General features: G+C 48.4%; 2 protein-coding genes across 3 annotated transcripts; both read right to left on the reverse strand.

Moving 5' to 3' along the window:
* Nucleotides 1-8083: 8083 nt before the first annotated feature.
* On the reverse strand, nt 8084-13236 carry rpz4 (rapunzel 4). 2 transcript variants are annotated; one of them, XM_084442156.1, is made up of 2 exons: nt 13113-13236; nt 8084-10631 (listed from the first exon to the last, which is right to left on the reverse strand). In XM_084442156.1, the coding sequence occupies exon 2, from the start codon at nt 10592-10594 to the stop codon at nt 9410-9412; it is 1185 nt and encodes a 394-aa protein (XP_084298282.1). In that variant the 5' UTR covers nt 10595-10631; nt 13113-13236; the 3' UTR covers nt 8084-9409. The 2 variants fall into 2 exon arrangements, with proteins under 2 accessions (XP_084298282.1, XP_084298283.1); XM_084442157.1 differs by lacking the exon at nt 13113-13236 and adding an exon at nt 11040-11312.
* Nucleotides 13237-13518: 282 nt separating this feature from the next.
* rpz5 (rapunzel 5) lies at nt 13519-15257 on the reverse strand (the record flags this gene model as incomplete). The annotated part of the gene is made up of 1 exon (XM_084442468.1): nt 13519-15257. One exon carries the CDS (start codon nt 15255-15257, stop codon nt 14073-14075), a length of 1185 nt encoding a protein of 394 aa, XP_084298594.1. The 3' UTR covers nt 13519-14072.
* Nucleotides 15258-15579: the final 322 nt, after the last annotated feature.

The raw sequence follows: 15579 nt of genomic DNA on the forward strand, positions 1-15579 counted from the left end.
CTGTCTCAGAGAGAACCAGAGGGGACACTTCACGTTCTCTCTCGAAGCAAAGAGATCCACCCCTGCTCTGCCGAACCGGGTCCAGAGCTGAGCCACTATCTGAGGATGTAGGCTCCACTCGTCCGGGTGAGGCCCGCCCCGAGACATCAGGTCCGCCCCGACGTTCAGACGGCCGGCAATGTGCCGCGCTGTCAGTGACCGGAGATTGACATGAGCCCATCGCCACAGCGTTACCGCTAGACGGTGAAGCGCTGGCGAGCGGACTCCCCCTTGTCGGTTGATGTAAGCTACTGTGGTCTGGTTGTCTGACCGCACCAGCACATCGCGCCCCTGTACCAGGTGTACAAAGTGGCGCAATGCCAGTAGCACCGTCTCCAACTCCAGGAGGTTGATGTGGCGCCGTTCTCCGACGGCCCACAAACCACCTACGGCCTGGGACAGACATGTACCACCCCAGCCGCTTAGAGACGCGTCTGTGAAGACAGCGACGTGAGCCGACACCCTGCCTATTGGAACACCGTGCGCTATTACGCGCCGGTCCCTCCAATAGTCGAGGTCTGCTGACAACGACCCCGGCATCCGCACAAGGCGCCGTCTGTGCCTCACAGGGTCCAGACGAAGCCGCGCGAACCATCACTGCACGCACCTCATGTGAAGAAGGCCCAGTGACACTACCACATGGGCAGCTGCCATGAGACCCAGAAGGCGCATGATCGACAGAACCGCGATCTTCCGAGAAGGACGGCAAACACTGAGACTCTTCTCCAGTGTTTCCCTCCTTGAATCGGATAGCCGTGCTCTCATGGCGCTCGTGTCCAGATTGATACCTAGGTAAACAATCTGACGGGCCGGCCACAGAGTACTCTTCTCCCAGTTGATTGCAAACCCCAGGTCGGTGAGATGCCGCACCACCGTGGCGGTATGCATCAGAGCAAACAAAGGCGACGGAGCCAGTACCAGCAGGTCGTCCAGGTACGCCAGGATCCTGATGCCCTGCCGGCGCAGTGGCCTCAACGCCGCCTCCACACAATTGGAGAAGGTTCTGGGGGCGAGCGCATATCCAAACGGGAGTCTGGTATATTCGTACGCCACACCCAGGTAGGCGAAACGCAAAAACTTCCGATGCCGATGAGCTATCGGTATGTGGAAGTAAGCGTCCTTGAGATCTATGCTGGTGCAAAAATCGCCGGGAAGGAATGCCTCCAGCATTTGTCGCACCGTAAGCATATGGAACTTCAGATTCGCCACCGTTTTGTTGAAAAGGCGGAGGTCCAAAATTGGCCTCACGCCCCCCGTCTTCTTTGGCACGAGGAAGTAGCGGGAATAAAATCCCTCGTCCCTCTGGTCTGACGGGACCACAGTTACCGCTCCCTTCGCCATCAGTTCTGCAATCTCTGCTGACAGAGCGGCAGCCTGAGCGAGACGCGGTATCACTGTCTCCACTACGCCCGTTACGGGCGGTGGGGGGCAACAAAACTGAATGAGATACCCTTCCCGTAGAACACGCTGCAACCAGCTGTCCAGGAGACATCTCTCCTGCCAGACTGTGAAGCGGTTGGAAAGAGGTTGTGCCGGAGATCGCGGGAACAGATCGAGGAACCTGCCATAGTTCAATTTGGCCCTGACCGCCACCGGACAGCTGAGAAACTCTGCTGTCCTGGTCCAAGGCGGGCCACCCTCGAAAGGGAGATGAAAAATCCCCATTGGGAGTTCCATGTCCCTGAACAGCGCGAGGATGAATGGCATTCCTGTCAAGAAGCACTTCATTCACAAAAAGAGGAAGTGAGCCGACACCGTCCGCATTGCTAACAAGCCGCCGTTGCTCATCCCATTGAGAGAAAACGGCTGAGTTTTGCAATGCGGGAAGCCCCGCCCTCTCATTTGCATGATCTGTCAAGGTGCCGTCTTTCGCAGACCGACTAGACGGGACATGAGAGGCGGGCAGTGATTTCGCGCCAACATCACACAAAGCGGCCAGGCGAAAACCATGCGACTGGTGCACGTTGTGAGATGAAGTGTGGATATCAGACACCATAGGCCTGCTCCTTTTAGCTAAAGGCCGAGCGTTGGTATCACACACACTGACGGAGCGACGCCTCGGCTGCTCATGAAAATAGCCAGCCGAGGCAGTAAACATGGAAGTATTCTCACTGACCGGTGAGCGTGAAAACTCTCTACCTGTCGAACACACAGGGAGAGGCTCGAACGCTCGGCCCGAATGAACGAACGCCGTCTGGGGGTCTAGCGCATCTTTTTCGCCGCTAAACCCCGCCAGCGGTCGGTCCCGAGAAAACTCCGAACAGGGCAGTACAGCCATAGCACTTGGCCTGGGCGCACACATCCCCTCTGTTAAAAACCCAAACGGTCTGTTTAGAACAGGGGCGGCGAGACCTGCCGTGGTCAAATCTGAGTTTCTCACAGAGGACCCGGCGGCTCTAGCCGAATATATTATATTCGCTGAACCGGCGAGAGCTGCGCACGTCACGTCTGCTCTCTTTGCAGGAAAAGACTCCGCGGCTCGAGTCGGTTTTCCAGCTGCGGCGAGACCTGCCATGGTCAATTCCGACTTTTTCACGGAAGACCCGGTGGCTCTAGCCGAATACATCACATCAGCTGAGCCGGCGAGCCCCGCGTGAGTCACGTCTGCTTTAGCAGGAAAAGACTCCGCGGCTCGAGCCGGTCTTCCAGCTGCGGCGAGACCTGCCGTGGTCAATTCTGACTCTTTCACAGAAGACCCAGCGGCTCTAGCCGAGAACATTACAGTAGTTGAAAAGGGAGGAGATGCGGACTGCACATTACAACCAGCTTGATAACGTTGCATCGTGTTTGCTTTATTGAGCAGGGAAACTTGCTCACCGCCGCTCTTAACAGAGCGTGGTGTGGGCACAACACAGTCACGCATCTCCACGCACCGTCAATAGGTGCGCCTCTTCCTACCCCAAGCCGGAGGCGGAGCGGTGGGCGCGCTTGAAGACGCCGGACCGGTCCCGGCACCCTGGGCGGGGTAGGCAGGGGGAGGTCGCGGGGGAGGAGCCGCGTGCGCAGTCCAGGAGCCCGGGCGAGCCGGTCCATGGGCCGTAGCGGGGCAGGACCCCGTGGCAGGTTGTTTAGCCTTGTGTGTTCGCCGGCGCTTGCTCCCAGTCGCGGCAGCATCAGCCGGAGCACGCGGACGTGCCGGCACACTGCACTCCCCCGGAGCAGCGAGGTGGCGAGCGAGGAGGAGCCGGTCCTGCTCCTGGCTGCGACACTGCTCCAGGATGTTAGACACAGCCGCCCCAAACAACCCCTCCCTACTGACCGGTGAGTTGAGGAGGACACCCTTGTTTTCCTCGCGCAGACGAGTCAGGGAGAGCCATAGGTGGCGCTGCTGCACCACCGACGTGGCCATCACTCCACCCAGACAGGAGGCGGAGATTCTCACAAGCTGAGCAACGGCTCCGGCGGCTTCGGCCATCTCCGCTCTCCTGTCTTCATCCATAGAGGGGGGGGTTTGCTCCGTAGCTAGCTGGCCGATGTAAATGGCCAGCATAGCAATGGAGGAGGAGATACCGAGGTGATGCGCGGCTCTCTCCAGCAGCCGGGGCAGGTCGCGATCGAAGGAACCCCGCCCCGGGAAGGAGGCGCCACTATCCGTAGTAGCTTCCGACGCAGAGAGACCCTCGTCTGCCTCGGAGAGCTCTTCCTCATCATCCGTAGGCGCGAGGGAGGTAATCGGGGCCGCCGGTTGTTGCGGGGGCGCGCCGATGTCCTCGCCGACCAGCTGGACCAGACCTTCAGTCTCCAGCGGCGGCGGAGCGAAGAAATGCGCCCGGAGCATCCTCTCCATGGGGTCCAGGAGGGCGCAGATCTCGCAGGCGGGGGACGGAGCCAGACCCGCTCTGGCATGCTGCGGCCCCAGACAGCGGAAGCAGAGGTGGTGTCCCACGTCGCTGTAGCGGGAGCCGCAGACACAGAAACGATCCGGCGGATCAATCGGCGCCGGCAGGGGGTCATCTGAGGACGCCGCCAGCTCCGCTTGGGTCCGCTGAGTAGACATCTTCTTATCTTCTCCAGTAGCAATGCGAGCTGAAAATTTCGAAGGAGCAGATGTGCGGGCGTAGCCCGCTTATACAGTGGTGCACCGGACCTGGTTGGACACAGGTGCGTGTATGTTTTTTTCTTCAGTCAATGTAGCTAGCTGGGTTTCGCTAGCCAATAGGAGCTAGCCCTGTGGGGCGGAGCTCCACGAAATAGAACTAAAGTGAAGGCCTATTGAACCGCGCCATCTTGGCTAGATTTGTAGTCACTTGGCTATTTCCGGTGACTTTTGACTTGCGCAGTTGAGCTTCTCTGGCCGACGCGCGTCCACGCACGTTCCCGGCTCTCTCTGCTCTCCCCGCTTTGATTTAGCAATGAAAACCGGCTTGCATATTAACCTGTTTTTGTCAAATATATCAATTGGAGAAATTATTTTTTGATCCTGGCATCTTAGTTTTAACAGGTTAAATATAATTGAACATGTTTTGTTTGCTAGTAGATGGTATTCATTCCGTTCGCGATAACGTTATTGCAGCCAGGCTAAATTCCTCCAGGGAGCCAGTGACAGGCGAGTTGAAGAGCTTCACTCCCCGCCAGCAGGAGCTTTGGCCGCGGCTACCGCATCTCGGTTAACCCGCTGAGTTCCTGGCTGCTATTTCACACTCGCCCTTGATCAATCCCAATACCGATCCATGGTAATAATGAATCAATCGTTCAGATCAGATCGGCAGTGCTGCATGCATGTTACAACATCATTGTTAGCTTTATTAACATAACCATAGCCTACATTTATCTCTCTAACGTTAGGCTATCCATCTTACACCAGTCGGCCATTCGATAGCTGGAAGCGGTCAACGCCAACGTTGACTGAAAACACCCAAACTCAGTGTATCGTTTCATCTTCATGCTACACATCAACTCCTTTACATTGTATGTGAATAAATTCCTGTTATTCTAAAAATATCCCATTTCTGTCCATTCCTGGAAAAGGCTAATAATTGCTGTCAAATGATCACTCCAGTTTATCACCGTATCCCACTACCATTTCAACTATGCACAGGAGGTTGTCTTGTGGTCATTTTCATTAAAAAATGATTAGCCTTATCAGTTTGTTGTATGTATTAAGCCCTTTTTGAGCGGTATGCTTGTATTAATAGCTTATAGCTTGCCATACTCACCAACCTTGGGACCTCAGAAATAGGGAGCATTTCCAAACCAAATTGCCAAATAACCAAATTTATTCACATACAATGTAAAGGAGTTGATGTGTAGCATGAAGATGAAACGATACACTGAGTTTGGGTGTTTTCAGTCAACGTTGGCGTTCACCGCTTCCATTTATCGAATGGCCGACTGGTGTAAGATGGATAGCCTAACGTTAGAGAGATAAATGTAGGCTATGGTTATGTTAATAAAGCTAACAATGATGTTGTAACATGCATGCAGCACTTCCGATCTGATCTGAACGATTGATTCATTGTTACCATGGATCGGTATTGGGATTGATCAAGGGCGAATGTGAAATAGCAGCCAGGAACTCAGCGGGTTATCCAAGATGCGGTAGCCGCGGCCAATGCTCCTGCTGGCGGGGAGTGAAGCTCTTCAACTCGCCTGTCACTGACTCCCTGGAGGAATTTAGCCTGGCTGCAATAACGTTATCGCGAACGGAATGAATACCATCTACTAGCAAACAAAACATGTTCAATTATATTTAACCTGTTAAAACTAAGATGCCAGGATCAAAAAATAATTTCTCCAATTGATATATTTGACAAAAACAGGTTAATATGCAAGCCGGTTTTCATTGCTAAATCAAAGCGGGGAGAGCAGAGAGAGCCGGGAACGCGCGTCTACATTTCAGATAAATGTGAACTTTTTCGTGGACGCGCGTCGGCCAGAGAAGCTCAACTGCGCAAGTCAAAAGTCACCGGAAATAGTCAAATGACTACAAATTTTGCCAAGATGGCGCGGTTCAATAGGGCTTCATTGTTGATAGCGGCCAGTGAATGGAGTGGCTGTATCCAGTTTATATAATACATCCATGAGAGATACCCTTCTCGACCCGGCCGCGTCCACGAAGTTTACACATTCATGTGGATGTTTAATGCGCATTCACCGCTCTCCCCGCTGTATTGCATGTCCCTTCATTAGCATTGTTAAGTACCAGCCATCAAATCACGATTCTGTCAAATATATCGTTTAGAAAAATTATTTCTTTATCCAGGCATCTTAGTTTTAACAGTTTCATTATAGCAGGTTATATTTGCTCGTGTGTGGTATTTATTCTGTTCACAACTACGCGATCGTACAGCCAGGCTACAGAGCTCCAGAAACCGTAGCCATAGCAGAGGAGCGGCCGGAACAGAATGCTCCTGTTGCGGTACAGAAACGCGGCTAATAGGGGAGTTTGTGGTGCTATTTTCCATTCGCCCTTGATGAATCCTAACACAAATCCATATCTATAACATATCCATTCTTCTTCTTCTTAATATTATTATTATCATAACCGTACTCAGCGAATGGAAAATAGCACCACAAACTGAGCTATTAGCCCTGTGCTTGTACCCGCAACAAGAGCTCTCTGGGCCGGCCACAATGTGATGCAGCTCGGCTTGGCATAGGGGTTCTGGAGCTCTGTAGCCTGGCTGTACGATCGCAAAGTTGTGAACAGAAAAAATACCACATACGAGCAAATATAACCGGCTCCGCTATAATTAAACTGTTAAAATTAAGATGCCTGGATAAAGAAATAATTTTTCTAAACGATATATTTGACACAATCAGTATTTTACGCGAGCTAGTTCTTAATGCTAATTCAGACACTAACAGAGCGGGGGGAGCTGTGAATGCGCATTGGAAATCGTGAACGCGGCGGGGTTTGAGAAAAGCACAACTGCGCATGTCAAAAGGGGTCGATTCGGCAAGATGGCGCTGATCAAAATGTTTCAGGAAGTAAATCGCTTCCTGGCCCCTTGGTTTCAGCTGGATAGTAGCAGGCATTTCGGACACGGCCATTGATTGAAAGTAGGCCTAGATATTAGCTGTGTTCGGAATCGCTCCCTCACTCCCTATTCCCTATATAGGGTTCACCATGTAGTGAACTACCTAGGGAAAGGAGAAAATGTAGGGTACACGCACTGTTCCCTGCAAATCAATGTGAATTGTGGGTAATAAATAGTGGACTATATAGGGAACGAGAAACCCGTGGAGAATTCGGACACTACAAACAAAATGGCTGACGTCCTATATAGTGCACTATATAGTGAATAAGGAGCGATTCAGAACACAGCTATTGAGTGTGTAGTCGTCTTCCAAATCATGCCAGCACTTGGAACCTCACAAACGATGCACACACATTCTGATACACTATGAAAGTATCATGTGTTTATCTTATACACCTTCCTTAGTGTTTCTTCTCTCATTCCTCGTCTTCAACCTTGCGTTTCATAGTCCTGTTCATCCTGAAGAAGTGAAGTCGCAATCCGGTGCCCAACATAGAACAGCTTAAGCCACAAAATTATACACCAGAGTGGGTGTTTTCAAACTTCCAGACCAAAGCATCAACATCTTGCTTCAGCTTGCTATTTTTAACTACTGTATGTGGAGTTATTAAATACCATCATATTTTAGTTACTATTAAAAATACATTATGAAAGACAAACTTAGCTGGATAAAAACATATAACTAACACCGTAATTGTTATCTCCACTGTTATTTGCTGTACATATGGATGTATATAGTCCTTGTTCCTTTTATGCTTATTGCTACTATGCATAGTCTATCTGCATTTCCAGCCTCTGCTGTAAAGTTTCCACTGCTGAAATGCCAAATTTCCCCCTAGGGGCATCATTTAAGTATCTATCTATTTAATTAATGAGGCCAAAGTATGTATCTACATCTCCATTGTGAAAGTCACCTGACCAGTCACTCAAGATTAGCTTGTGTCAAATAATATGCAACTTCTTCACATGCTGAAAAACTAGATAAACCATAATTTGCAAACATTTTGACAAGGTAAAAGAGTCAAGACTCAAAATGGTCCAGTACACTGTGTGTAGTATTTGAACTATATTGACTTTATTCAAACAATGGTTATCCATGTTTAATTTGGAAGACAAATAAGGAACATTATGTTATAAAAGTGTAACACCCAACCACAGAAGGCTACAGAAATAAATTGAATCAATATTTGAAGAGAAAAGATCTGCTGTACATGTTACACCAACAGTGGCATACAGTAGAACAGGATACAATACATTAACTGTTGATTATCATAAATCATCAGTGGTTTGATCGACGGCGTGCAGTCTCGCAAAGCATCACTGTACATTCTCTAGGTTTTTCCATCAACATGGTCTGTTCCTCTGATCACCTGCAAACAGGCTGACATCACTGGTAATGTACTGTATTAGTGACATCACAGAGTATCAGACCCATCACTGATCAAAATATTTAACAAACATACAAAGAATAGCAGTACAATCTAAAAACAGATACAGAATTATGCTGTATTATGCGGCTCTAATGTCTATGTGCAAAATATCTCTTGTGAGATACTGAGACTAGTACAGGAGCCACTGTTTATGTTGCACAACACCAAAAACTAAATATGTGACATAAGAATATGCTAGGCATTCATAGTTGAACAAGTTTCTCAGTCAGCTTTAAAGTGAACATGTCTCAACATGCCGGTGTAGTTGGTTGATCAGATCCTATGGGATGAGTAGAGGTCTGGACCAGGCAGCAGAGAAAGAGAAGAAGCAGAGACGTGTGTCTACTGGAGAGTTGTCAATGTGCACTTACCCTACATTAATCTTACACTTTAAGCGACACTTTAAGCGACGTTATTGTAGTGTAATCCTAATATTAGGGGTACTGTAGTAATCAAATGACGTAAAGGCCACTGCTGCCATTATAATATGGTAGGCATCAGTTTGATCAAATTAAAAAAACATGATAGAATTCATCACCACAGGTAGGTTTTTACTGCAGCAGGTAGGAAAGTTATCCTCTTAACTACACCTTTTTAGTAACTTTGTAGATTTTATCATTGTGGCAGTCAGCCTTTAAATTGTATTGTATATGGTTTATTTGGATAAATTGTCAGTGCCTCTGTAACATATACAAGTACTCTCAGATCAATCTATAGAAAGGGGGGACATTTTCTAATCATGGAATTGAGAGACTTGGTAAAACCATCAACCATACTGTAGGTGTTTTTGTGCAACTCTCAGTACTGAGGAACAGAATTCACAGGGGATAAAAGTCTTTGGTCATGTCCGTACTAAAAGCCAGGAATACACACCGGACTGAGTAGAACTTTGACGTTCTAAGGCCTTAGAACACACACCAGACTGAGTAGAACCTTGACGTTCTAGGGCCTTAGAACACTTCAAGCAGTGTGAGCGCTAACATAGATGTTTTTGTGCAGCTCCCAGTAGTGCAACTCCTCAACGAAGCTGGAGGCCCAGGCCAGGTCTTTGCAGCTGGTCTTGACCGTGTGGACCACGCACGGACCGGGCAGCTGCTCGAACAGGAGCTCCGCCACACTCAACGCCGTCGGCTTCTTCAGGCTCTGGACTAGCCGCTGAATGCAGGCTTTGTCCAGGGGTTCCGGTGAGGCGCTGAAGGACACTATGACGTTCAGCTTCTCGCCAGACACTGGCACCTGGAAGCGACTCTTCCCTGTCGGGCAGTGGAAGTCCTTCTTGTTGGCGAACAGGCCGGCGGGGGAGCTGAATATCCGGACGGACCAGCGCACCCAGTCGTACTTTCTCCTCAGCTTGTCCACTATAGCATCAGCCAGTTGCTGATTGGTCAGGTCAGACTGGTCCCGAACCAGTCGCTGGGAATCCAGTTCGGCCTGTTTGGGGAAGCTGAGGATGCAATCCTCAATGACGGCGTTCATCTTCGCCTGTACCACCTTCATCTTCTCCTGCCAGTCTCTTAGAAGCTCCGCCTCCTCCTCGTCATCGCAGCCCTTCAGAGCAGCGTGGCCCATCACCGCGATGATGCCGATGCAGAACAGCTTCTTCAGCCTGGCGCAGAAGTCCTCCATCGCTCTACGACTTTTCTCCTCGTAGTTCAGAGTGATCTCAAGCACCGACTCCCCGAAGAAGTTGTCCCCAGTCACAGCATTGTAGAGGATATGAAGGTTTTTGTCACCATCGGTCTTGTCGAAATGGTCCAGGAAAAGCTTCTTCTTCACCTCGCGGAACTTTGGCTTGGCGTTGAGGATGTCCATGTATTTGCGGAATTGGTTGGTGATGTTCTCCTCCACCGAGAAGTAGGCAGCATCTGCTCCACTCTTTTTGATCTCCTCGTTGATCCGCTGGATCTCCTCAGAGGCCAACTCCAGGCGCTCGCGGACCTTCTGGAACTGCTCCTTCATGAACGCCGCCTCTTTGCTCTCCACGTTGTCCAGGGCCAGCTTCACGATCGGCGCCGCGATGGAAAAAATGGGGAAGAGGTCCCCCGCGATGCTGGCCAGGACCTCAGCTCCCTGCTCAAAGACGTCCATCACCGTCTCCACCACGTTCTTCTTCTCTGCCACGAGCTTCTGTAGCTGGTCGGCCATCTTTGCTGATACGACTCAGAAGATATCAGTAGCCGATCTGAAAAGAGAATATAAGAAGAACATTTTACAATAAGCACATCAATCACTCCCCAGTTTGACATCGTAAAAGGTAAAAACAAAAATGGCAGCAACACCAAAAGCCTGAATATCTACTACTAACTGTGGGCCCATACAGCAGACTAAGTGAAATGGCAGTGTGCACATCCAACCTGTAATTTAGGCCAGGTGCAGGATAAAAATAAAAAAAAGCTAATCTATAAATGGAAAATGATATCCACACACTATATAATCGCTCCCAACACTTTGTTTAAGCAATGTTTAGACCCTACAGGGTCTTCTTCAGGCAAAAGACATTGACAAAGTGTTGGGAGCTATCCAGTGTGCGGATAACCCATACAGCTGACTACCTCCCTCCGATCACACACAGACTGAGTCTGGAACCTACGTAGTGCTGTTCCTATTCTGCTGGACTTTGGCCTGATCCCTCACTGAAATCCGCAGTTCTGCTGCCGCGCAGGAAGAGCTGATAAAGGAGAGAACCAGGGTGAGTCTCAGCACACAAGCAGAGGCCTCCTGGATTACAACTGGACACACCCAGTGAGCAATGAGCCAGCAATGTGAAGGGAATTCACCCATGAGGGTAGAGGAGTACAGTCGGCTTGTGTTTATACTTCAACAGAGGACATTTCAAAATAAATTGTTACCAAGGAGAACATGAACTGGATACACTAATATATATTTTAAAATGCTAACTGATCAAGGTCATTGAAAATTACAGGCATAATTGTGACTTTCCAAATATAAGGGCGCACATATCTCATAAACTAACAATGTTCACCTGAGCCTAAACATAGTTTAAAGCATATTATTCTCAAGCTATTCATGTTTGTCTGTTGGTGTAGCTCTCCCTCTCTGCTAGTCCAGTCAACGCCAGCGTGGGGGTGGGGAGTGATTAACGGCAGGAGGTTTGACTTGCTGGGCAAGGGTGCGTTTTCCACTGCAGCTCAGCAAGTAACCTAGGCAACCAGACAAAAGGAAACTATTCTGTCAGCTCCTTCTCTCTACCCAGATCTCCCAGGGGGCTTCACTCTGCACACGCTCTCTGCCTGACGCATCACATACCTCCACAGCTGGCAGAGGTGAGAGAGGGTCTTAAAGAGTCCGCGAAGAACAGAAACTATCCATAGATGTGAATAATACAAAGAGAAACAGCACTGAATACATTTAACAAACAGTAATACCTCATTATAATCATGCTAATCTGAATCTTAACCAGAATATTTTGTAACAGACAAAATATTAGCTGATCTGTCCTAATTGTAACGATGTACACAATTAACTTTGGTACTTATGGAGTTCTCTCATCTGAAATGCATCAGTGACCAGTCTGTGCAATAATGGCAGAGAGCAGCATGCATTAGGAAAGAGGAGCCTCCCTCTCATCGGATTTACTGATGTTAGAAATGAAGGATTTCAGCACTCCGCTGAAGCCTCCGTCCCAGGGGTGGATTCACACTGTAGCAGTCTGACTGGTCAAGGGCCAATTACACTGGATGGACATTTTCAGATAGAGAGTGAGAGTTTCAGGTCTCTATAGCTGTATCTAAAACAGAACTATTCACATTTCCGCAAATGGATATTACTGTCAATTTGTTTGGATCAACTCATTAGAATTATTTGAATTAATTTCATGGATTCATTGGCACTGTAAATTACCCCCAAAGAAATAAGAGATCTGTTTGTAAATCAACACATAGGCCTACGTAATGGTCATTGGTCCAAATGAATAGAAATGCACAAAACATGCTCACAGTAGCGTCATTCTCCAAAGCTGACATGAGGTGGTGACGTCATGCTTCGGAGAAGGGTGGACAAATCCTGTGACTGACAACTTGATAAGACTACAACACCGTTAGCCTCGCTCCTACTTGCAATGAGATATAAAACCCCTGTTCAGAGCTGATTATGTGGCCCCTTAATGGGAAATGTATTGATTCGTTAGACCAACACGAGCTCTAACTGGATCATTTCTGCATCTCATTGATCCCCTGCAATAACGCGTGTCGAGGTATAACAAGATATACCCTAGGATCTGGTTACAATGTGTTGATTTTACGCACTGCAATCGGTACAACTTCCCATCACGACTACACAACACACAACACGAACAGTCGAGCGCCCTGGCCTGCGCTTCCTGGAACTGTTCATGCACACTCACAGAGCTTTGACAACCAACGCCCAACTAGGCCTTTTAAAGTTATAATTATGTACGCATACAAAGTTTGTGGATCGCCATAAAATGGTCAGATTACACTATTGAACATAACGAACGGTTTTCTAAAATATAGCCTACTGTACCCGCATAAGTCGTAGGAATTCCAAAAAAGAAATACAACGCGGTAGAGCAGCGATAACTTGATGATTGTGCTAAATTCATTAGCCTACCTATCCATATTATGCATGAATGTTAAATAACAATATCGTCGCGTTTGAATTTAGAAATGTTAGCAGAACTCACCCTTCTATTTGCTTTAGTTTGCGGAAGAACTCCGTGTTTTTCTCTTCCTATTGGTCATATGGCGCTCATATAACCACAGACACACCCACTGCTGCGGGCCAAACTTAGGTGGTGGTTAGACAAGTTCAACAAATGATTGGCTATTCCCTAAGGACAAAATGGTAGCTAACTAACGAAATAACGCCCCTTTGAGAAATAAAGAAAAAGTAGTTCCTGGTAATAGTGTTGCCTTATTGGCTACTTGAAGGCGACTGAATAATAAGGTTCATGCATTTGTGGATATGATCAGTTAGATTATATTCCAGTACTGTGTAATGACCAATGATGACAGATTCATTCATATTGTGATTTATTATGAATAAAGACAACATATACATCAAATGGAAAAAAGAGACGTGTAGCCTGTAGCCTGGTGGCATATGAACAATGTCGATTATACTGTAGCCTATATGTAGGCCTATAGAATATAAGTGTTTAAAACCTGAAGTTTTATTGTATACTCTTGTGTGTCAAACAATTACAAATGACATTTGGGAGTAGATCCTAAATATCCACCAACTAATTCATCAATACTTTGATTAGGAGACAATGTGCCAAATGCATCACCCAGTGCACAATATATATTTTTTCTGGCTGTATGTGTGGTTTTGAAATACTGGATGGACATCTCTGCTGGGAAGAGTTAGCAAAGTCTGCTAACGGTGAGCAGTTTTACAATAGGCCTACTGTACATGATCAACACATACTGAACATTCAGAATATATCAGTTCCACATAGCTAGTAAAGAAATGCCTTGAAGTCCAAAGCTCTCACAAAAGCATTGATTGCATAAACACCTCAGCCAGTTATAATATAAAAAAAACATGTCTAGAATCCAGCGATAAACATTCATAATTGCATTTAAAATTTTCCCTCTAAATGAACTTCTCTCTCCCCTCCATCACTCTAGTTCATGATAAGCTACTCGGGGTGAATGCACAAGTAGGCCCGTTTGTGTTTCCCGTAGTAGTAGCAATCCTCATGGAAGTTGTTAGTCTCGACCACCTCTTTATAGTGGCTGACAGCGTGCACCAGGCAGTTGGGGAAGCTCTTGCTGAGGGAAAGCGCCACGTCCATCATATTCCCCTTCAGCTTCTGCCTCTCGATCTGCTCCTGAATCTGCCCCTTGTTGATGGGCTTGGGATCGACGCAGAAAGAGATCACAACCTTGATGTTGTTCTTGGTCATCACGTCAAAGTGGTTCGCTTCGCCGCCACTGCCGTGGTACCTCTTACCGGCCAGCCAATTGAAAAAGAAAATGCGCTCCTTGTCGTTGAAGAGCCTGATGGACCATCGCACCCAGTCGTACTTCTTGACCAGGGCGTCCAGGAGAGACGTGCTGAACTCCTGGGAGACACTGCCGGGTCTGTCCTGAAACTGGTGCTCGATGTCCAGCTTGGCTTGATCAGCGAAGTTCTCGATGCAGTCGTCCACCGCGTCTTTCATGCGCTTCTCCACGTCCTCCATTCGCCCCTGCCACTTCTTAGCCATCTCGTCCCCTACTTCCCCTTCCTTGAGGGCGGCGTGGGCCATGACGGCGATGATGCCCACCACGAAGAGCTTCTTCAGCCGGGCGCAGAAATCCTCCACCGCCCTCCTGCTCCTCTGCTCCGTGACGACTACGGTCTCCAGCATTGGGTCGCCAGCGGCATTCTCCCCAGTCACAGCGTTGTAGAGGGCGTCCAGGTTCAGGTCCCCGTCTGTGTTCTCAAAGTGGCTCAGGAACTTCTCCATTTTCTTCTGCCTGAACTTTGGCTTAGCGTTAACAAAGTCCTGGAACTTCTCGTACTGGCTGAGCATCTGGGCCTCGCGGTCAAAGTTCTGCTTGTTCATGGACGTCTTCTGAAGCTCCAGGCCAATTTGCTCGATCTCGCCCTGGATACCCTCCAGTTTCTGGTTGACCAGGTCGAACTGCTCGGCCAGGTAGCGGGCGTCTTTGCCATCCGGGTTGCTGAGGAGCTCGCCGGAGGCCACGAACACAGCCTCCAGGACCGGGTGGATCTGGCCCACGGTGGCTGCCAGGACCTCAGCAGCCTGCCCCATGATCTCCACACCTTTCTCCACCTTGCCCCTGTTCTGCACCAGCCAGTCTGCTACGCTGGTCATCTTTGGACGCTCTGTCACAGACTAACAGGACCCAACTGTGTCCAGGGAAATAGACTACAATGGTGTCTGGAAGAGAAGAAAAAAGATAGAACCTAGTGAATTCTTTTGAAGAATGAATTACACAATTTATTTTGTTTTTGGTGGGGGAGAGGGTTGTAAGGTGACTTTGCATCTTCTAGCTAGGGCCATTGTCAAGAGACATGAACCAACAGTGTCTAACCCAAATGTCACAGGACTCAGCCTGTCTAATGGAACCAAACCCAGCAATGGAACAGTCTGCGGGTCATGTCTGAACATGTAGGAGCCTAGTTCCACACCACAC

Source organism: Borostomias antarcticus, assembly GCF_949987555.1.
Source record: "Borostomias antarcticus genome assembly, chromosome: 8".
NCBI lineage: Eukaryota > Metazoa > Chordata > Actinopteri > Stomiiformes > Stomiidae > Borostomias > Borostomias antarcticus.